Genomic DNA, 22,936 nt, shown 5'->3' with positions numbered 1-22,936 from the left:
AAGATTTCTTCCAAATATAAATTTATTATCAGTAAATAACATGCCATTATTAAGTCTTTTATATTTTTGCGGAGTCACAAATTATTGCATAGACTCAACTATAACGTACTAATTAGTCATTTTTAAGTCTATATTTTGGCTTTTGCATATTTTGCATCTTGCTACATACTTTGTTATTCTTCTACTAGATCATATATTATCCATGTCGACTATCGAGTGCTGCCATGTTATAAAGTATAATATGTTTTAATTAATGATTCACGTGGCCTACAAATGGCCATTTATCACAGATCTTACGACTCCTGTGGTTAGATGTCACGCAGATTTATATTATAATTGCAATATATTAAAATCATCTTTCATCTGTGGGGTATATATTACCTTATTAATTGTGAAATAACCACTCAGCATTTTATTACATCTGTAGAGAAAGTATAATGTTTTCTAATTTTAAACGCATTGACTGGAACTTTAAAAGCACATTCCTAAATATATATATAAACATAGATAAAATATATATTTTATTTATAAAGTTTATAACACATATATATGTATATAAAATAAATATATATAAATGTAAAATAAAACCTAGAACTATTCAGTTGGTTTACTTAAAACCTTATGTGGCCAGAAATATTGCTAAAAATCATACCATGCAAGTATAATTTTCCTTTACCTGTTTTTGTTTTCTAAAACATGTTCAAAATAATTTTAATACATGAATTTATTATATTGTACTTTCTAAAATATTTAGAATCAAAACATTTACAATCAATATTAATAATATTACTTCGATTTTTCAAACAGAAAGTTTGAAATTTGAACAGACGTAAAACATTTTATTTAAAACCATTCTGCCACATATGAGATTTCTTCTCTTCTTTCAGCTCTTTGTTCTGGTTAAGTTCCAATTTAAATTAATTTAGGTGTATTTCGATTAATTAAAGATTTTAAAGTTTGTTCCAGCACGATTTTCAATAATACTATAGTCAGAACTTGATCTCTTTCGTTACGCCACCTCTTTCTGCTGGTTTCTTATCACAAATAATTTCTATTTTCGAAGAAGCTTCTTAAACTTGACTGATAATGCACGTAGAAATATTTGCAGAACTGAGTATATGCATATATATGTATAGAAACAAGTTAGTTTTAAAGTGAAAAAAAATCTTTTTTTTTTCGAACTTAACTTAGTAATTAAATAAATTAGTTTATACATATAAACAGCTTGCTGATAGTTGCTGTTATATTTAATTACATTCCTCTTCTTTTACATTGGTTTTTAATAAATTACTAAAACAATTAAGAAGTAAAAAAATAAACACTGATGGCGTGTGGCATTTAAAGGGCTGCCAAAATTTCAAAGCCGTTTTATACCATTTATTATCGTCAGATCATTTCAAAACTTCTTTTCAATGTAGTAGGGATTTTTAAGGTGGTATTCTTAAAGTAAAATATTGAAAAGTCGGTAATTTTATCAGTTTGGGGGGTACCATGTTCCCTTAATTAAATAGATCTATACGCAGATAAACTTGCAAATGCAATAACTTACTAGCGATTCAACCTGGGAAACGTGCATGGTTAAAACAGTGCAGAAGAAGCAAACACACACGCTAAACCTGACAACATCCGTGAAAGCTCTTCGAAACAAAGATTGGGGAATCATGGCCTGCCGGTTCATTTTGAATAATTCTTGTCCACAGTGATAAAGAAATGAAAATATTTGACCATAGATTAGATTATTAAGTGAATTATGTTTGGCACAACTGAAAACGTTCTCCAAGATAAATTATTTCCCCAAATTTTACAAAATATAATATTTAGGCGTAATTTGAGTCGAAATAATAACTATGGAAAAATATTAGTATATCATTCCAGAATAAGTCGGATTTTGTGTCAAAAAATTGATGTTAGAACAATGTTGTATGTATATCTAATATATGTCCCAAGTCGCGCTTTTGAGACATCAAAAACGCAAATTAAATTTCGTCAGTGGGCCCTATAGAACGGGAGATGTAGAACTGTCTCCTTTTTTATTTGTTTCCCATCCAGTACATATACAGGAAACTGCAAATTAACAGTACGTATCTAAGGCTCATATGAAAATCGCAACTTCGTACTTATGCAACATATATCAATCAGCAGTTTTGACACTTTGGACTGCGTATGCAATAGTGTTGTTTGAAGTATGAAATGAGAATTCTCCAAAAGATCTGAATTGACAACGCTCGAACCAACTGAGTGACTTCTAGTGTTCGAAGCGATGCTCGAAAATAAGAATTCTGACAGCGATTCCAACCTACCATCAGTTACTGGCATGTGAGCACTAACTAGTCTAGCATGTAAATATCAAAACAAAGAGTTCAGCTTGTATTGCTTACCTTAGTTCAATTAACATATTATTAAAATGTTTTTTGTCTTTCCAGAACTCCTCAACTTTCCCTCGCAATTCCTCGCCAGGATCTAAATGTAAAGTTAGTATTTAAACGGGTGAATCCTGGAGTTTATTCAGAGCGCCTTTTGGCTAGTCGGCGCAGTTTTCGTTTTTGCCCTTGCTGTTACGCAGAGTTGCCGACACGCTCTTTTAAACATCTGAACAATTAACACGCCGGGCAGGCCAGGTCATATGAATGTATTGTAAAGTCACTAGGTTTTTTTTTTCATGTGGGAGATGTGAAAAATAAGAAATGTTACACCCCAAAGGCATGCTGGAAGGAGGAGAAAAATACTTTTTAATGAAATATAAACTAAACAAAATTAAAATGAATTTATTATAGTTAGTATTCTAAGTATATTTTATTATAAGATCCTATTTCATTTACGAATGAGGAATATAATAATAAAGAATCTGAGCAATAGGTTTTTTTTTTTTTTTTTTTTTTTTTTTTTTTATAGTTGAGTGCTCTTTCAGGGATTTTATTTAAATATTAGTTAATTAATACATTGGAAATTTAGGTTTCGTATTTGAATGGAATAACTCATCTTTTTATTCTTTATTCAACTATAACATTGAAACAAGAATTTCATTTAATTTACTGATGATTATAATATTAAAAATACAATATTTTGTTTTCCATTTTTCTTTAAAGCTTGACAGATATTAAGACTAGAAAAAATTAAATTTACTTTTTTATCTTTAATTAATCTACTACGAAAACTTCAGAAAAGACAATTAAAAAATCTCTTTGCTAAACTATTGAAACGAGACATAGCGAATAAGGTACGAAAATAACAATTTCCAAGCTTACGTTGTGTTATCTTCCGAGAAGCAAACTGTTGTAACTTTGAATGCTAGTTTTTAGAATTAAATAATAAAAAAAATAAATAAATAAATAAATAAATAAATAAAAAATAAAAAAATAAAAAAAAAAAATACGATATGCTTCTCAACTTCAAAGAAAAAGGAGTCTGGTGCTTTCTGCATTCAAACCCTTTTATCGAATGTCGTAAAGATTTACTATTTTTCATCTGAGCAAATGTTAAATATTTTAGAATTGGCACACCATTTTGAAATAAAAAATAAAGCAGGTCGTACTAATCTTATTTCCTTTATAAATATCTCAAATAGAAAACCTTTTAAGAAAGTCCATAAGGAATATTATTTTTAATACGAATTTCAACAGAAAATACATGTATTCGCTTTAAACTACACATTTATGAACACAAAGTGGACCAGAAAATCCGTTTACTCACTTTACATTTATTCGCAATACACATTTCTTTAATGCAAAGGGATATGTAGTATAAAGCGAATAAACTGATTTTCTGTTTTGATGTCAGAGTATAATAGAATTAATACCCAGACATGACATCATCATAGTCAAAATTATATTCTGTTATGAAATTTCGCTGCGTGTAATTTTACAGCGTGAATTGATAGCAGAGTGACGCAATGATAAAGCGGTTTGTAACGCATAATTTTTAATTACTCGTGTTTCCTATGCCAAGAGTTGGCGATTTCATGCGCTGATCGAAGATGATTCAGAAATACTGAACCAAGGAACTTAAACGTTTTCTGTACTAACCATGAGAGATGAGAAATTATGGCAATGAACATGCAGTCGCGAAGAACAGTTATTTGAACATTTTGAAGAACTGCAGTCGCAAAGAGCTGTTCCTTGGTTAAATAATGAACCAAAAACTTAAACATTTTCCGCACTAGCCATGAGAGACATGAGAAATTATGGCAATGAACATGCAGTCGCGAAGAACTTTTCACGCATTATAATACCCGTATAACTATTCAGAATTTACTCATTGCTTTCATTAATGTTGGCCGAGGACTGACGTGATGCAAAATGCCCAAAACTTATACTCTATATCAGTGAAAATGATATTATTGTCAGATAACTCGATGCTCGCCACCGACCAGTCATATGATAGTGTCTAGATGTTACAAATTATAAAGGGTTTCGGGTTCATTACGTATTGCCCAAGCGTACTATTGTTGTCAGCTTATGGGTTTTGGCAACGTTCACCCAGTAACATTACCAATGCATTTTAACGGCTAATGCTTATATATTCATGCAGCTAACGCATTCATGTAATGTCATCCAGACCCCTGCTTGTTCATGCGACTTCACAGAGAAGCAAATTCATTCGCGAGGCAGGCCTCCTGAGACTCAAAGGAGCTGCTGGTGCTAGACAGCGGAGGGTGTGGGACATATACCTGCTTACCTTTGTTAGACACCAGGCGTCTCCGTTCTCCATCACCTGTTACCTGTCAGCCTATGAGAAAGGTCACCTTCGAAGGAAATATTTCTAAGGTAAACAAAATCATTATTCACGTTTCATCTCGACAAAACTGCGAAACATCTCATGCCCAGCCATCCATTTGCCAGGATTTAAGCCCAGGACAAATTATAACGGCTCTTGGTCTTATTCACTCGTCCTCTTGTGATTAATAACAAAGAACGGTACTTTTTAGATTCTGCCCTCCGAACCAATGATGATTGAGGTGGCTTGCTGGCCATATTCAGGGACTAAATCTATTTAATTTGACCTGCTTTTTAAGCTTTCCTCCTAGATCACACTAAAGAGCTGATTTCATACTTCAGCCATTTTTTTTTTCATTATTTTTAACAAGTAGCTACGTGACCAGTTTTTGTCTGGCTATTAAATGTACCGGAAAAATGCCTGAAGGGAACACCAAACGTTAAATTGAAAAACTGCGCAGAATTTTACTCTGCAGAACAACTTCATAAAAAAAAAAAAAAAACTTCGAGGTGCCCTGGCTCATGTCTAGATCTACCTATGTACCAAAGTTCGTACCCTGGGTCTATTAGCTTACGCGCAAGCACGAACGAAAGACACACAACTCTTTCTTTTATTATACATAGAAATTAGTTCGTCTTCTGATGGGATTTCTTTTAACCCAACCAAAAGCAATATGATGCTCAGTTGAGGCTGGAGTTAAAGTTGAACCTTCCAGTATATGGATGCAATAAAAAACAGAAAAGTGTACATATACAATGTATGTTACACATGTTGTTGAGAATCATAAACTTTCAGATAATCCTTCCTTTAGGTACAATAGAAATCAGCATTAAAATGATGTAAGAATACTTCAACCATACTAAAATCTGGATATAGTTAAAAGACCTATATTACTAAAAACTGGATATACTTAAAAGAATGTTTTCTATTCAATTCAGTACATTTGATAATATAATAAATTTTTAGTTGCATTGCATTTTAGCCTAGCAGGAACTTTTTGTGAGTATTTACTAGTGACATTTCTGCAATAATGTAGCATTTTACCGATAAGCACATTTTAACTCAAGAGCCAAATTTTTATTAAATTAAAACATTTAAAATTTAAAAGCGTTGTGCTTTTTCCCCATCATTGCTCTTTTTCTGAAAGCGCACAAAATTAATCGTAATTTCAGATTTCCATACCGCTACATAATATAAAAGATTTCAAAATTTAAATTGTTGTGTTCTTTTTATTAGGGGAATTTTAGTTACCATACAATGTATAAAAATTTGCATCGTATAAAATGTGCTTGAAATTTAAAGTTGAGGATCCTTTTGCCATTTCCTTTTTCCGTTATATTAATATCTAAGGCAATTTTTTTTTTTTGCTTGAAACTGCAACAGTAAATAACACTTCATTTGTACTTAAAAAAAAATTTATTTTTTAGGTGGCCTGTTTGAGACAAATGACGAGCAATTAGAGCTTGCTTTCATTAAAGCCATTGAAATGATTAATACAGATGAAGCTAGGCTGCCAGGCAGGAAGTTGCAAGCCAGAGTTAAACATATAGCTCCTCAAGACAGCTTTCGTGCTCTTAAAACAGGTACCGTATAACTTTATTTTATAATTTATCACACATTACTTTTCGAAATAAGCTAAGTGTGGAATTTAGTTTTCATTTGCGGCCGCTCAGTGGGAAAGTGGTTAGTGACTCTGACTGCCGTACCGAAGAGTTCCAGTTCCAATGCCGGAGAAGCCATGGATGTAAATAGTTTGTCCCTTCATAAAAGTTAACGTTGACCGCCTATTAGGTGACTCCGTAATTAAAATGACCGACATTTCTGGCCTTAGTGGCAAAAGTATAAAATGGATAGTGTCCGCCTTTAGAAAATAAAGCTTTTTATTGCATCGCTGTAAGCATAATACGGAGGAAGACGAGAAATAAATTACATTACCTTTCTTCATAAAGGGTTTATAGACCAAACAAACATACGTAAAATCAAATTATATGCCTATTTTACAACAAAAGAATAAATTTTGGAAAAATTCCTTTCTCAGTTTCAATGCACAATTTTCATCAAAGTGCTCTAACTATAGATTCACCCACAGATTTTGACTGTATTTTTTCATCATTCGAAACTTTAAGACAGTTAAACAAATAAAAATCTAGACTGTTTCAGATTATAACGTTTGCCCACAAGGGCGTTTTTTTAAAGTTTATATGGTTTATAGCTAGGCTTGCCATACGTCCCGGTTTCACCGGGACAGTCCAGACAAAATCCCGGTGTCCCAGCCGGTGTACTTCTCGTCCCGGTAAAAATTAAATTTGATTTTATAGATGATAAAAAAGTCTAAAAATAATTAACTGTGAAATATTATTTAGGATAATTACTTTGTCAGTTATCTCTATACTGTATGAAAGGTGAAAACTATAGAAGAGTGATGATCTGACAATAAATAATATTGTCATCGTATCGTCTTGTCTCGCCAATCGTGACCATGCGCGATTCGAGAGGCTTTCCGGGCAAGTCCAATATTCAGAGTCCAATTTTACAGTAAAATTAATATCGGATTAGCTTGTGAAGATTTTTACACGAAGATTAAAACCCAAAAAGTCTCTAAAAATAGTCCTAGAAAATGAAATGTTCATGTAAATATTAATCAATTTTTTTATTTCTCATTTGAAGTGTTTCTTCTTACTTCAGTAAATTATATTAGCATGTAAGAAATAAAATGTTTAAATTTATATGCATGTGTCATTAAGTAACCATTTATTCATAACATTAAGAATAAACGACCCTCTAAAACACTCTAAAAAACCGCCAAGGGTTGAAGAATGTGTACCCTTCAATACCCGCGTTTGCTGGGGGGCAATCCGGTGTCCCGGTTCAACATTTCTCAAATCTGGCAAACTTATTTATAGCATAGGTTATCAACAGAGATAGCTCAAGTGGAACACGAAGCATTTCATAAGGTACTATATGGATGTACATTTTTACAGGACTCCAGATTTCTGATGAAAGATTTATAAGCGGAAAGGTCGTCATTTCAAGTCGAATGAAGTTTGCAGTTATCTTCTTTGAGAACATTGAAGTCTGTGGGCATTCATGTTAAGTTGGACCTCCTTGCGTGCAGAAGGTCAGTATCCCTGAGGAAATTTTCCTCAACAGATGAATTGAGAATGTGTAGCGGCTTTGATGAAGAAGGATTCCTGAACTTCTTTTACGTTCGTTTCGGCTTATAATATAGAGACGAAACCTCATTGGAATCTTTTCCTGCCTTGAGTTGATTTTTTTGTTTTTGTATATTTTTCTATATCACTGTGTGTTCTCAAAATTACTGTACTTAACTGATTTAAGTATTTGTGAAAAGGACTATTACGTTAAATTTATTGTCGGTCACTTAAAATACACGATTTTAAATATTTATATATGTAATGTGAAATAAGCGATTATAGTGAAGTTTTAGTGCAGAAAGATAAATTGTTCAATATTTCAAATGTGAACTATTAATTAATGATTTGTATTATTCATATACGTAATGAAGAGCAAACGATCATACTAAATTTTCCTTTTAGTTCAGAAAGACAAATGTGAATTATTAATTAATGGTTTGTGTTTTTTATATACGTAATGAGGAATAAGCGATCGGACTGAAGTTTTCTTTTAGTGCAAAAATACAAATTGTTCATTATTCCCAAACGTGAATTATTAATTAATGATTTGTATTATCCATATACGTAATGACAGATAAGCTATTATATTGAAGTTCCCTTTTAATTCAAAATTTAAATTGTTCATTATTCCAAATATGAATTATTTATTAATGCATATGCATATACCCACTCTGTTAACCGGCTCGATGAGCTCGAAATTTTTATTCTTATTATGTTAGTAAATTGAGGATTTTTTGCTTTAAAAGTGATTGAACTATTTTGTTCTTATGTCTAGGTCCTTTAGTTAATCTGCATGCAATACGTGTAGAAGCATCAACAGTTTAAAAGTTTTTTATGTTCAACTAAGCCTAACGACGCCGCCATTTGCTTACATCCGAAACTTCCAGCATAGTGAATTAGCTCAGATTCTGCACCAACTTCAGTGTCTTTTTACCAAGTGAATTCAAAAGTTTGCTCCCCGAAAAATGTGTCTTTCTGCTTGATTTTAACTAATTTATATTCTAATTTAAATTTTAAAAATTGTTTTATTAACGGATTTCAAATCTATTTTGTGCTTTATGCTTTTGTGTATTTTACAGTTTTTGATAAAGACGTGTTGAGTTTTTATGTACTTTTGCCTTGCCGCGAAGTTAAACTGAACCGATTGAATGAGAAATATATCTCTAATGCAATACGAAGAAATATGTTTAAATGAGATGCAGCAAAAAATGTGCATTATTAAGTAGGCCGTGCAAGGAAGTCATGCGGTGGCCACATCATATTTTTTTCTAAAAGCAGAGATTCTCTTCAGATTACTATCACTTTTCGTAAAACTAAAAATATACAAAGAAGGGGAGGGAACTACTTGTGCATGTATTTAATGCATCCTGAACTCAAAGCATGTCAATGGAACAGACAGATTCTTACTAGTTGCACTATTAAAACGACTTTCATATTTTTTCAGTTTCCTTTCATAAATCGTATGACAGCCTCTTTTTTTAGCCCAAAGGACGTTAGCCCAGAAGGGCTATTTATTAATTTCGTTTTGGCATTTTGTGGCGTTTCACTTTTCAAATTGTTTCCACCAAATATAATCGCCTTGTATTACATTTAAAGAAATTAAATAACAAAGAATCTACATAAATGTATGTATGTTTCTTGTATTATTGTAAAATAACGGTACCTAGAGCCATCAAAGTTTGAATAACGTACGTCTCCTCCTGAATATAGGCTTCCGGAAGCCCAAATTTTGAATTTGTTTTATTATCTATTTCACATCATGAGTTTTTGATTAAGAAACTCAAAGATTTCAAAGCGAGCAATGGCATCATTGCACGAAAAAAAAAAAAAAAATATCTCCACGCAAGAGACTGCGTATCGGAAATACTAAAGATATGCTCTTTTTAAATTAGTTTGCGATATTGCTCTTGAATTGAATTTTATGGTTAAGTCCGAAGAACATGATATTTAATAAAAAAAAAAAAGGTAACGCACAAAAGTAAAAAAAAAGCTCTTTTCTGCATAATTATACAATCTGAATTTTTTTTTAATGCTTCGTTTTTAAATACATTACTAATCTCAACTGAATGCGAATCTATGCTAATTGAAATTCAGTTTCCATTATGCAGAGAAGTATTAAACACTAATCTTCATATACAGAAATAAACAGAATCGTTTATACTCATCAGTTACGTAACGAGAAAGAGGCTGTGAAACAACCTTCAATGAAATGCAAAGCAATCGCTACTAAAGAAAGTTCTTCAAAAGTGCAGAAAATTTTGGCACAGAAGCAAAGTTTTATTCTGGTCCTTTCTTTCGAATTGTCAAAGAAAAGCACGGGATGGCTTGTTTCTTTTGCTCTTAAAGAGAAGGGAAACTGACGTCTATTTATCATCTGAATCCTGCAAATGGTTCCACCAGATCTAATTGTGGCCACATGCCTTTTGACTCTAAAATAGTATCGCGCATTTCTTTCTCAGCATTCGATGAAATCATTTATATAACTTTTTTGTCTTACGAGTTACATTTTTCTTTGTGGTTTTCATCTCTTACCGTTTACTGTAAGCAATAAATATTCTTGACAATGAAAGAGTATATTTGACGAACATGTATTTTTAGTCCAAAGGCATTTATGTCACGACTATTGCTTTCGTTTTGTCACTATAAATGTCGTTTCCCTTTTCCAACTGTTGCCACCAAATGTTAGAGTTCTGCATAATATTTGAAGAAATTAAATAATGAAAAATCTGCATAAAAATATGTATATTTCTCGCATTGCGATAAAACAACGGTATCTAGAGCCATCGAATTTTGAACGACGTAATCCTACTACGAATATGGGCATCTGAAATCGCAAATTTGAAATTTAGAATTTGTTTTATTATCGATCTCATATTTTGTAAAACTTTAACGATGTTTTTAGTAACAAATTCAACGATTTAAAAGCGAGCAATAATAGCACTCTACAAGGGAAATAACTTTTTCATCTCCAGCGCGTCGAACTGTGTATCGGAAATTCTAAAGATAGGCTCATTTTAAAATTATTTTGTGACGTTGCTATTGAACTAAATTTTATGGTTTAAATGCAAAGAAAATTATATTTAATAAATAAAGGTAACACACAAAACGTTAAGAAAACGCCCCTTTGGACTTAATTTAAAATCTGAAACATTTCAGATTTTTTTTTTTCTTTTTTTCTTTTCTTTATTTTTCTGTTTTGAGGCGTTGTACTTTGCTGAGACCTAATGTATATATTGTGTTTAGTGATTATCTAGATGAGCTATTCTTTAGGCTCTTTAAAACAAATTTTAAAAACATTAATACCAAGCTTTATAACAAACCAATTGCAAGTGTATAGCAAATACTCCTATAAATGACTAATGAATACATATAAAAAATTATCGTGGTTTCACCAGGAATTGAAAAAGTAATTTTCGTATTACTAGCTTGACTACGTCTTTAGAACATATAAAAGAAATGCGAGATGCCTTAAATAAATTACATCATTCTGCTTAAAAGGAAATGTGGGAAGGAGGCAAGACCCACTCGATTAGATCAGGGACCAGTTTCTACTACATTTCAGTTTGGACTAAACTAGATATGGTTTGGTTTCTTAGATTATATTAAAGCACACTAGGGCTATCTGCCTAAGGAAAGGGATGCCTTCCTGGAAGACTTATGCGGGTAACTGACTCGTATATAGTATTGTTACGGTTTTCTTTTCTTCTGACACCAGGTGTTACCTTATTTTCTTCCTTCACGTTCGTACGGGGTTCGTAAGGATTTGGAGTGACTAACGAAGACACTTGATGAAGTATCGAAACACACTTTATTTACCAATATTAATCAGATAGCTTCAAAATCACTTTTACAGTCGTCGAACTGTTATAAACACGCTGACACGTTCAGCGACACTGTCAGGCAATAACGGTGGAGACAACTTCACTGCAAAGCACTCGAGTACAGCTCCCAACTCTGCTTTTTCGTTCTCGGAACTCCACGTACTTTGGAGACTCTCCACGCGATGCACTCAAAGATACACAAGATTATAGCACTCGACTCACCACAGTCTAAGACAAAACTCGACGATGCACTAGTTCGCAATGCACTAAAAGACTCTCTCGATGCACTCGACGACTAACTCGGCACTAGACTTCCAGACACTCGCTCAATGACTATCAGCTCGCTAGACGAGGTACACACACTAACTGACTGGGGACCAGCAGGATTTATATAGCTTTCGGGTTGTGTTCGAGAACATTCTGGGCTAAACCGGTAAGAATTCGATTCAGAAGGTTCTCCATCCGTCCATGGCATATCGCCAGTTTTGTCGCCAAATGGGCGACTGTGCCAACCCTGCCTTCCCTTACCATTTTATGGCAACCCTAAAACTGCTTTGCGGGGAAACTATATTACCGTTCCTGTACATTTCGTAAGAGTATGTTACACATGGAGAAAACCACGAAAACGCCCATGCAGCTACCCCTTCCCAGGAATCGAACCCAGGTCAGAACTACAAGTGTACAGCGATTTTACCGTTAGGCCGCTGGTGGGCCAGAGTAGAAAACATAATTTTTGTAAATAATATTAGAAAATTCTTAAACCCCAGCCGCTGCTCAGCCGAAAGTAGAACCCGAGACCTTTAAACAGGAAGCTGGATGTGTAGATAAATTTATCATAAGTACACATGGTGGATTAATTTTATATCTTAACAGTATTGCAGCTACGTGATTTACATATGATGTTTCGCAATTGGGTGGAATTAAAATTCCTACGTGTAATCAACTTTATTTTAAATTAATTATTTTTAGAGCATAAAATGTTTACATGTTTCATCTGCTACGCAAATAAATAAGCAACAGTAAGATAAATAATAAATAAGAAACAGCGCAGATAAATAAGCAACAGTAAGTTAAATAATAAATAAGAAACAGCGCAAATGAATAAGCAGCAGTAAGATAAATAATAAATAAGAAACAGCGCAAATGAATAAGCAGCAGTAAGATAAATAATAAATAAGAAACAGCGCAAATGAACGAGCAAAATTATGAAATTGAAATCTGTTATTCACATGTATAAATGCTGGGAAGACCAATCAAGGATTTCAGAACCTTTTAAGGGAACAGATCGTTCGTTCACTAAAAGACGAAGAGCTGTTCCCTTAAAGATTGAATTTCAAGGAATCCGTTTTAAAGCCCTGATTTTCCTAAAAATGGGGAAAATGATGGGGCAAAATGGAGATCTTCTAACAGTAGAAAAGTCAACTCAACTGGAGTTTTGTTAAATCACTGTGTAATATTAATGTAAATTAGCATACCTTAAAAGCTATATGACAGGTGTGGTGTGGTGTATTTAATTACGGCAAAGCACACTAGGGCTATCTGCCTAAGGGGTGGGATGTCTTCGTGGAGGACTTTCTAAGGGAAACTGGATCGTATACACGTTACACATGGGGAAAACCACGAAAACACCCATGCAGCCAGCCCGTTCGCAGGATTCGAACCTCGGACCGAACTACCAGTGTTCAGCGACTTTACCGCTCGGCCGCTCTATATGACAGGAAACCATTGACTTCCTTCACCTTGGAAATGAGCGTTAGATAAAACTCATCTTGATGCAAGAGAACTTACATGATCGTATCGATCTTTAGTGTCTGTCTGGGGAATAACGCAAGAAGTTGGCAGTCAATGAGTCAACCACATTATCATTGCAACTCGCGGCCGAATATATCTAGTATAGAATTAAAGTATCATTGCAACTCGCGGCCGAATATACATAGTACAGAATTAAACTATCATTGAAACTCGCGGCGGAATATACCTAGTATAGAATTATACTATCATTGCAACTCGCGCCGAATATACCTAGTACAGAATTAAACTATCATTGCAACTCGCGCCCGAATATACCTAGTATAGAATTAAACTATCATTGCAACTCGCGGTCGAATATACCTAGTACAGAATTAAACTATCATTGCAACTCGCGGCGGAATATACCTAGTATAGAATTATACTATCATTGCAACTCGCGGCCGAATATACCTAGTACGGAATTAAACTATCATTGCAACTCGCGGCCGAATATACCTAGTAGAGAATTATACTATCATTGCAACTCGCGGCCGAATATACCTAGTACAGAATTAAACTATCATTGCAACTCGCGACCGAATATATCTAGTACTTCTTAAGCCTATAGCAAAAAGACAAAAATAAAAATTACAATCGATATTTTTAACTCCGAACAGTTTTTAAAGGACATGTCAGTGAACACTCAAAATACGCGAAAAATTTGGTTTGAGATTCACTTTCCTTTCTCAATGTGTTAATTTAGTGAAGACAAAATAAATTGTTTCGACGTATAAAAGTGTTTTTATGTGGATTATTATTATCTAATGATTTTTTTCCTATTTTACTTACTTTCGAAGAAAATAAAAATACGTTAATGCCGTTCTTCCTCCCCTTTCTCTTACTATTTTACTAATTTTATCATTCGAAAATCCAGTGAAGAATAGCTTAATATGTACAAGACGCTTTTACGTTAAGAACATAACAATTAAAAAATAACCATGGATAAACAAACTACCGGTAACTGTCATAACATTGTTCTTTAAAAGTAACCTACATTCCAGTAAGAATACATAGTAATATTAACATTGCAATATATATAATAATAAATCTTCCTTTCTACCTCCCTCTAACTTGAATCTTGCAAATTCTTATTGTTGTCCCTGTTAGTCCTTAGACCGCTGGTCATCTTAATAGTTAGAGAAGCCGAATATGCAGTTTTGACGTTCGATTGAATATTGACTCAGCGATTATATATTGACTCAGCCAAATAGTTGATTGAATGTCAGTTTATGTGGGCTTGGCTGTGACCGGTCGGTTCTTGTGTCAGACTGGTATAAAGCTCAAAAGTTAAAAGGGGAAGGTTAGGCATGACGTTTGTAGGTAATTAGCGTGGGTTTGTTTCTGTTAATAAAACGAAAACAATCACTATTTCCCGAATCCGTCAAAAATTTAAGGGAGGTCGTTTTTTAAACTTGTAGGGTTTATATTTATTTTAACTAACATTTATTTTAAGTTTAAACTATCTTTCCTGTCAAGCCTTACTTTCCCCTGGAACTGCCAATGCCAGAATATGTAAATTTGAGTAGAACGCGCAAGCATTCAAATTATCAGCGGAAGTAGTATGATTTAAGTAGAAGGAAACTAGTTCGGTGAGAGAGTTATTCTTACTTAGCGAGCGCGGAGGTAGAAATCGAGAATAGAAGAACCCCGCGTTGCGGCCTATGTGCTTGGCGGGAAGTAGTTGCAATTGTTCCAGTGAGCTTCAAGTCTGCTGAATTAGCAGCCGTATTGTAAAACGCGGTGAGTTAGTTATTTGAGAGAGCCTCGTAGTTAGAATATTGTCTTTACTTTCTTTTCAGGTTCTTATTTTTATTTTGACTGCCGAGTTGGCACCGCTTGTAAGCGTCAAGAGAACGCAATTGTAATTCATTACGTTGAATAAAAAGGGACTTAAACCCTTTACAAGACTCTGTGGTTTATACAAGCTTTCACAGTCACCCTTGGTTGCGTGCAAGTTGTAGGCGCGCAACGTTATAAACTCACTGAGAATAGAAAAATTTACGCGAATTTTTTCAAAATTTTCTGAGCCTGGCGTTAAAAGGCTAGAGCGGAAAATAACCGAGAGATGGAATATGCAAGTAAATATGGTTCTTGCTGTTATAAAGTATAAGTATTCCATTTTTAAATTTTAAAACACTTAACATTTTATACAACTGAATTTAACTTTCGCATAATTAATAATTAGTCAAATTTTCTGATTAAAAGATAAAACTCGGGAAATAAAGCTATTAAAATCTGACATGCATAATATTTAAAGATTAATAATTTACGTTCAATTTTATCTTTTAATCACAGTATAACTAACAACTTGATGAACCACTACCACCGGGCAAGCAATGATTTTGATACCGAGTGAGAAAGGTTTTTCTTTACGTTTTTATGTGTTCTTACCAATAGATAAACACCTAGATGTTTTTGCCATTCTGGTTTTAGAATGATCTCTCTTATTATTACTAGATATAAATGTTTCTTAAGTCTGTTGTAGTATACTCAATTTTAAAATATATAGGTTCACTTATATATAAATATACAGGTACTGATATGATATGACACTTTAAAATATACAGGGGCATGTTTTCTGTTTCTGCGTGAGAGTTTTTTTCGTGAGATTCGTAGCGCAACAACCTTATGTGTCGCATAGATTTTAGTCAAGACGCTATCGATATCGAGAGCAAACAAGTACAGGTTCCTATTCATCAGAAGTACAGAATCCTGCAACGAAAGAAAACCCAGGTTGTATTCATACCCAAAAGGAGTAAAGCGAACGAGAAGGTAGCGCCATCTGTCAGCTTAAATAGTATTGAAAATTGAAAAAATTAATATAATAGAATTTTATAAGTATTAGGAAAGACTGGATTGGAATTAAAGCCATTAACTAAACAAGAACGTGAAAAGCTTCAAGAAAATCCAGTTCACCCGTGAAAAAATATTTTGGGATAATTTTTGCAGACCCGAAAGTCAAAACTGTGAATAAATATACAACTATGAATAGCTATTGAAGACTTGTCAATTTCGTCTTTTCGGATACAGTAAGATTCGTGTTCTTTGATGCCAAACTTCAATGCTGCTTTAGTAATTAAGACACAGTAACACGCCGAACAAATACTAATTCAGACGTCAAACAACAAAAATCAGCGTTATATTTTCAAAATTTCACAGGACTAGTTTCGATGGTTTTACCGAACCACCATCGTCAACTGCAAAAGTTCATTAGCTGCTTTAGTAGTTAGGCCCACATGTCTCAGACCAGATTTACAAGATGTGGCATAAATTTGCGTCGAGTCACTCTGAATGTCCGTTTCACTTTTCAAACTGTTGCTACCAAATATTATCGCACTGTATTATATTTGAAGAAATTAAATAATGAAGAATCTGCATAAATGTATGCATGTTTCTCGAACTATGATAAAACAACGGTACCTAGAGCATCTAATTTTGAATGGCGTAATCCTTCTGCGAATACGGGCATCTGGAAGCACACATTTGAATATTGTTTTATTATCGATTTTATATTTTGTAAATTTTGATTAAGAAACTAATTAAACAAATTTTTGATTAACAAACACAAGGATTTCAAAGCGAGCAATGGTAACGTTGTATAGGAAAAACATTTTTATCTCCAGCGCGTGAGACTGTGTATTGGAAATTCTAAAGATTGCTCAGTTTAAAATTACTTTGCGATATTGCTCTTGAACTGAATTTTATGTTTCAGTTTAATAAATAAAGGTAACATACGCAATGTTAAGAAAACGCTCCTTGGGACGAAATTTAAAATCTGAAAACTTTCAGGTTTTCGTTGTATATTATATATTATTGGTATTGTTTATTTATTTATTTTGTAAAGTAAGGAGTGATCACCCTTATTAACTACAATGTGTTTTTGAATCGTCCTTTATTGACGCCATTTGGAATATGACCGCCATCTGTTAATCACTGTTACAATCATATCACATAAAATTACTTTTATTAGTTCTTTCTTAACCTCAAATCGCATTTCTATAGACAGATTTCTTTGGCTGTTTGACATTCGTAAAATGAGAACGATCATTATCTGAAACTTTCTTCACTATGTGAAAGGAAGTAAAGGTCGCTAATATTTTGCGTTGTTAATTGAATATCTGTTTAATATCGACTGATATATTTTCCATCTTTTTTGCATACGCTTTGACACAGTTATTTCTTTTAACATGGTGCTTAATTTTGTCATTATGTTTGCATATACGTATAGTAATAATAATAATAATAATTCGTGTTTCAGCATGCAGCTTTCTGGGGGAAGGCATGGTCGCCATCGTGGGTCCGAAATCTCCGTCCAATATGGGGGTGTTGCAGTCCACTTGCGACGCCTTCGAAATGCCCCTCTTGCTGACACACTGGGCCCTCAGGACACAGGCTCGAAGGTATACCATAAACCTCTTCCCTGAGAGTCGAATCTTAGCAGGTGCCCTCACAGAATCTTTGGTACATCAGAACTGGAAGACTTTCACGCTCATATTTGAGGATAACGAAGGTAAGACTAAAGTTTTAACTGTCAATAAAACTGTAACAAAACTCAGAGAAGTTTAAGTGCTTTAAACTTTATATTTGCATTTTCAATGTTTTTCCTTTAATAAGCCTTGCAAAATCGTGCATGCTCAATGTAATATATGCATATTTTAAGAGAATAAAATTGGCTTTAGTCTGCAATTAAACCCTGAATGATTATTTCGTTTAGAAATCAAAAGTTAAATTTTCAAAATATCTATAATCTGCATATTAGCACATGGTAGATCTTTCATGAGCTGATCTAAAATCTGAAATTTAGGCAAACTGACCATATTTTGTACCTCGAACACTATTTACTTTTGAGAGCATCTGTCGCTTGCGACTATAAACAAGTAATTTTCAATTGGAATTTCATAAGCTTTTATAAAGAAATTTCTTCTGAATCACTCAGAGTTCTGAATCTTAGTTCTTAATCACTTCCCCAAAATTAAGTAGTTTGGTGAAATATGCAACGCTTAAGAATTTCTGTTACACACAGAAACGCTGTACTATATTCAGGATAAATGTAGACACTTTGAACTGCAACACAAAACCATAACAATATTTTTTTAAACTCTCTTTAAAAATAAGAAATGAAATCGGCACTTATATACCAAGGTAAAACTTGGACACCCCCCAAGAGGAAATGCAGAATGTAGTCGTAAATAGAACGACTTTAAACAAATTTCTTGGGAAATCAAAACAACTTTAGGGTAAAATACCCATAATGGGCCTCTAATTCTCTAAGTTATAAAATAAACTTTAATTTTATTCGTAAAGGTAACAGAATTATAGCTGCCTGATCGATACACATTTATTTTCCTATAGGATATAATCTAAACAGACCGTTAGTTTTTGAGTTCGAATCATGTTTTCCAGAAATGTTCCGTTCATTCTTTTTCCTGTAACAGTAAATCATAAGTTAATGCATTTTGTTTCTCTCAATGAGTACATCATTTTACATTAAATTATCGTATTACTAAACTCCGCTTTAATATTTACATATCGTTTTTCAAAATCACAAATAATAAATTAGGTTACTTTTGAAGGAAGGACCATTTTTGGATCATTAATTTTCAGATTGCCAACTTAGACCGATTTGTAATTTATATTATTCTTATATTTACTTTTATGTTTCTTACATTATCACGCTTACTCATAATTACGTTTATGGCTTATGGTCAAACATCTATAGAATCGAATCTATAGAAAATATTCTGATACCAGAAGGGGAACAGGACTAAATTTATCTACAGCCAAGCAAATAAAATCATAAAAGGCATAAACAGCTGGTCTGTAGGGCAGTGGTGCCCAACCTTTAAATCTTATGTGATACATGTGAAATATTAATTTCGGCAAATGGATTTGAGATGAATAATAATATTGGTTGAACTTTATGGAAATCAGAGAAGCGGACTGACAAAATTATTTTTCAGAACATTTAGGTTTTCTGAGTATTTCTCTGTTTCAATTACCTTGTGGTTATTAATATGGCTTGACAAATTCTGAAAATGCGTTAATTTTTTTTTCATCTGATTTATCCAAAAATTTTATCTGAAAAGCAGTTACAGTCCCAGTTAATTGGAAAAAGAATTTTTTTCTTTTCCCTGGAGATCTTTGTTCAGTTTGTTCAGTTTAGCTCACCAATCAGATATCCCGAAAGCGAAAATTCCCGGAAATGTTGATTTCGATGACCATCATGAGTAGCTTTCATATCTATATTGTAGTTCCAAAAATGACCAAAAGATGGCAATATGATGCTACATCCCTGAAGAATGAAGCAGAGTGAGAGATCAAACCGTGATGCAGTCTTTGAGAAGTGAAGTTCAATTCATCACAAGATAAAAGCTTGGTACGGTGATTCATATATCTCCTTGTAATAAGTGTGCGATTGGTATAGGAAGTTGAGAGATTTCTGTAGTGGACCTCAACTTTATTGGCAGCAAAGGTCAGTTTAATGTCTTCTGGTGTGTAAATGGAATAATTTCTGAGCATCACGGGGAAAAGCGAGTAACAGTGACAAGTTTGTCTAATTTAAGTTGCATCTTCAATATACTTCGCTTTGCAATCAAGTCTAAAAGACAGATGATCATAATAATCCAGGATATGAAATAAGAAATTCTCATATATCTACTTTATTTACCATATGTCAACTCCAGTGTTTTGAAGGCTGAAAGAAATGATGGGAGGCAAGCGTATCCAAAGAAATGGAGATAATGTAAAGCCTCGCGGCTTTACACTCACTTCATATAATTTTCGTTCTAATATCTGCATGCAAATACTTCAGTCCATTAAATTTTCGACTCTGAATATGCAAGCTATAATTCGATTCTTAATATAACAATTCAGAATTAAACAGCTTTATAGATTTCAGACACTGCTGAGTTTTCCAAACCAATTCCGATATTCCATTGCTGAATTCGTTGTCAAAATGCCGTGTAATAATTGCAAAAATTCCATTATATCATCATAGTGTATAGTGTTGTATAATTTACAGTATATTTAGAGTTAAATATATTAGAATTAAAATACATTCAAAGCAGTGATTATCAACATTTTATTCGTCACGGTACACTTTTTTTTATTTAAAAATTTGGCCGAACACTAATAATAAGATAAATTTAAGACGATACCATTTTGTTAACTGATTGATGTATCTATAATATATTTTGTAAGAAGGGAATACGATGTTGATTTTCAATAAAATGTGAAATAAAATTGCATTACAAAGTAAACAAAGTGTTTATTTATTGATAAATTACAAATTACTGCATTTAATGCGAAATTTGAAGTTTGAGATTGGCGTTCTTTGATAATATTATTTATATTTTTGCGTAAAAATTATAATGCTAATTTAATTTTATAATCCAGATTTACAAATCTGGATTTTTTATTTTGGTTTGTTTGTTGTTCAAAGCCGCAAATAGGTATTCGCACAAATAAAATGTGGAAAATTGGAATAACATACTTAAAGCATTTCATGATATTGTCGGATGATGGTATCTAAGATTAATCCAAATTGAACCAATTGATTCTGCTGAATGTTTTGCGTTGGTACTGCGATTCTGCCAGTTCACTTTAGTAAGTTAGAATTGATATACCTACTTGTCTGACTCCACTTATGCATGAGTATTTGCACTGACGTCCCGTGACCTTAAGATGTAGAAAATTCAAACTGTCACCGTATAAGAATTATACTGCATGAACACATTCGAACTACATATAAGTACGTACTAAATAATTCTAATTGTCCTTTAACTAATTTAAATATTTTACTATTATTACCGAGCTTGCATAGGCGTTTTCGTGGTTTTACCCATGCGTAACGTATATAGGAGCCAATTTCTCTTAGAAAGCCCTCCATGAAGGCATTCCTTCCCTGAGGCACATAGCGCTCGATCCCTTCCCTTAGGCAGATAGCCCTCGATCGCTTCCCTTGGGCATATAACCCTTGAGAGCTTTGCCGTAACGAAACAAACAAAACCAAACCTTACGATTGTTATGGCGATTATATTTAAGAAAGAAAATGGAAGAATATTCAGAAATCAGTGAGAAAATCTACTTGATTTTGAAGATTCATTTGTAAAGAGAATTTTAACAAAATACATATAAACTAAAATATTGAGCAAGCAAAATTAAAAAAAAAAAAAAAAATGACGCATAATAATCAGACACTTATAGTTCATATAATTCAGTCTTAAGTTGCACTGGTATAATTTGAAATAATGTTTTCTTAATATTAAGTTTGAAATGACAAGCTCTTCAAAAGGATTGCAACTTTGAAGTATAAATATATTAAGACGTATTAGACCTTTTAACTTGAAAAGTATTGTAACTTAATTGTGCTGCGAAAAAACCCTTGAAATTGTGACCTTAATTTTCAGACAATAATGCTATTAAGTAAGGTATTATTTATTATCTGTACTTAAATGATTTAAATTTCTTAGTTACACTTAATGTATTAAATAAACTGATTATAAAGTTTTAAGATACATTTTTGATTTTAAAACTAACCAAATTTTGAAAGCGCCTCATATATACAGTATTTTATGCTGCGATTCTAATGTTTACATGTAGTGTAACATGAATGTCCGCCTGGAAGTTTTAACCGAAATGTTTCTATTGCTCTCTGTTACTCGGCTTGAATATCTTCTAACGAAGTCAATATGTTTCAAGTCATACTAATATATTGGACTCATAGCTACAACGCTAAGATGAAACAACGAACTTAAAATGAAGTACTCCGACATTTTCGGAAGCATAAAAAAGAAGAAAACTAGGGATATAAGAGGAACTATGTTGATAAGTTTTTCAAAGGAAAGGGGAATGTTCATCAAATAATTTTTTCTACAGTCTAAGGCATTTGTTGTGATATTCTAAGATGTTTGAGAAATGATATTTTCCCCTAAAAGATCTCCTATCTTCAGGAATGGAAGTTTATTTTATAAGTTTATTTTTCCCACTTTCTTAGCATGCCTTCGTAGTGTAGTGGTCAGCACCCTCGGCGCGTATTCGAGAGGTACGTTTTTCGATATCTGGCGAAGGCGTTGCTCATTTTTCATCTCTCCTGCTTCGAAATAACCTAATGTCTTTCCACTGGCGCCCGAACTAAAGAGGGTGGCGAATAATTATACTTCACACCCAGGATTTGGCGATTTTGTCCCCTAAACAACTCCAGTCGCCCTTTAAAAGGGAAAGTATATAAGGTATTTCTCCAGCCTTCTTAGCATGTCTTCTTAGTATAGCGGTCAGCACGCTCGGCGCGTATTCCAGAAGTCCGTGGTTCGATTTCTGACGAAGGCGTTGCTCATTTTTCATCTCTCTTGCTTTGAAATAACCTAACGTCTCTACAATTTCTTTATACTTTAAATAGAAAAAGCTACATTTTTTTAAGTTGCAACAGTTTTGGGCATAAATAAAAACTAGGTGTGT

General features: G+C 33.2%; 1 protein-coding gene across 2 annotated transcripts in view; it reads left to right on the top strand.

The window, feature by feature from the left end:
- LOC118197433 (glutamate receptor ionotropic, kainate 2-like) overlaps positions 1 to 22,936 on the top strand; it is a 482,153-nt gene that overhangs the window by 379,316 nt on the left and 79,901 nt on the right. Inside the window, exons 2-3 of one of the 2 annotated variants that reach the window (XM_085810529.1) lie at positions 6,141 to 6,296; positions 17,739 to 17,990. In XM_085810529.1, coding sequence (XP_085666655.1) covers positions 6,141 to 6,296; positions 17,739 to 17,990 — 408 coding nt within the window. Of the gene's footprint in view, positions 1 to 6,140; positions 6,297 to 15,104; positions 15,221 to 17,738; positions 17,991 to 22,936 lie in introns of those variants that run through there. The other variant, XM_085810530.1, reaches the window with a different exon arrangement.

The sequence above is a fragment of the Stegodyphus dumicola genome, chromosome 2 (assembly GCF_044657685.1).
Source record: "Stegodyphus dumicola isolate Sdum_Otavi_A_Nest chromosome 2, ASM4465768v1".
Lineage (NCBI taxonomy): Eukaryota > Metazoa > Arthropoda > Arachnida > Araneae > Eresidae > Stegodyphus > Stegodyphus dumicola.
Note: the sequence above shows the minus strand (reverse complement) of the source record. Positions and strands in the feature narration are given on the sequence as shown.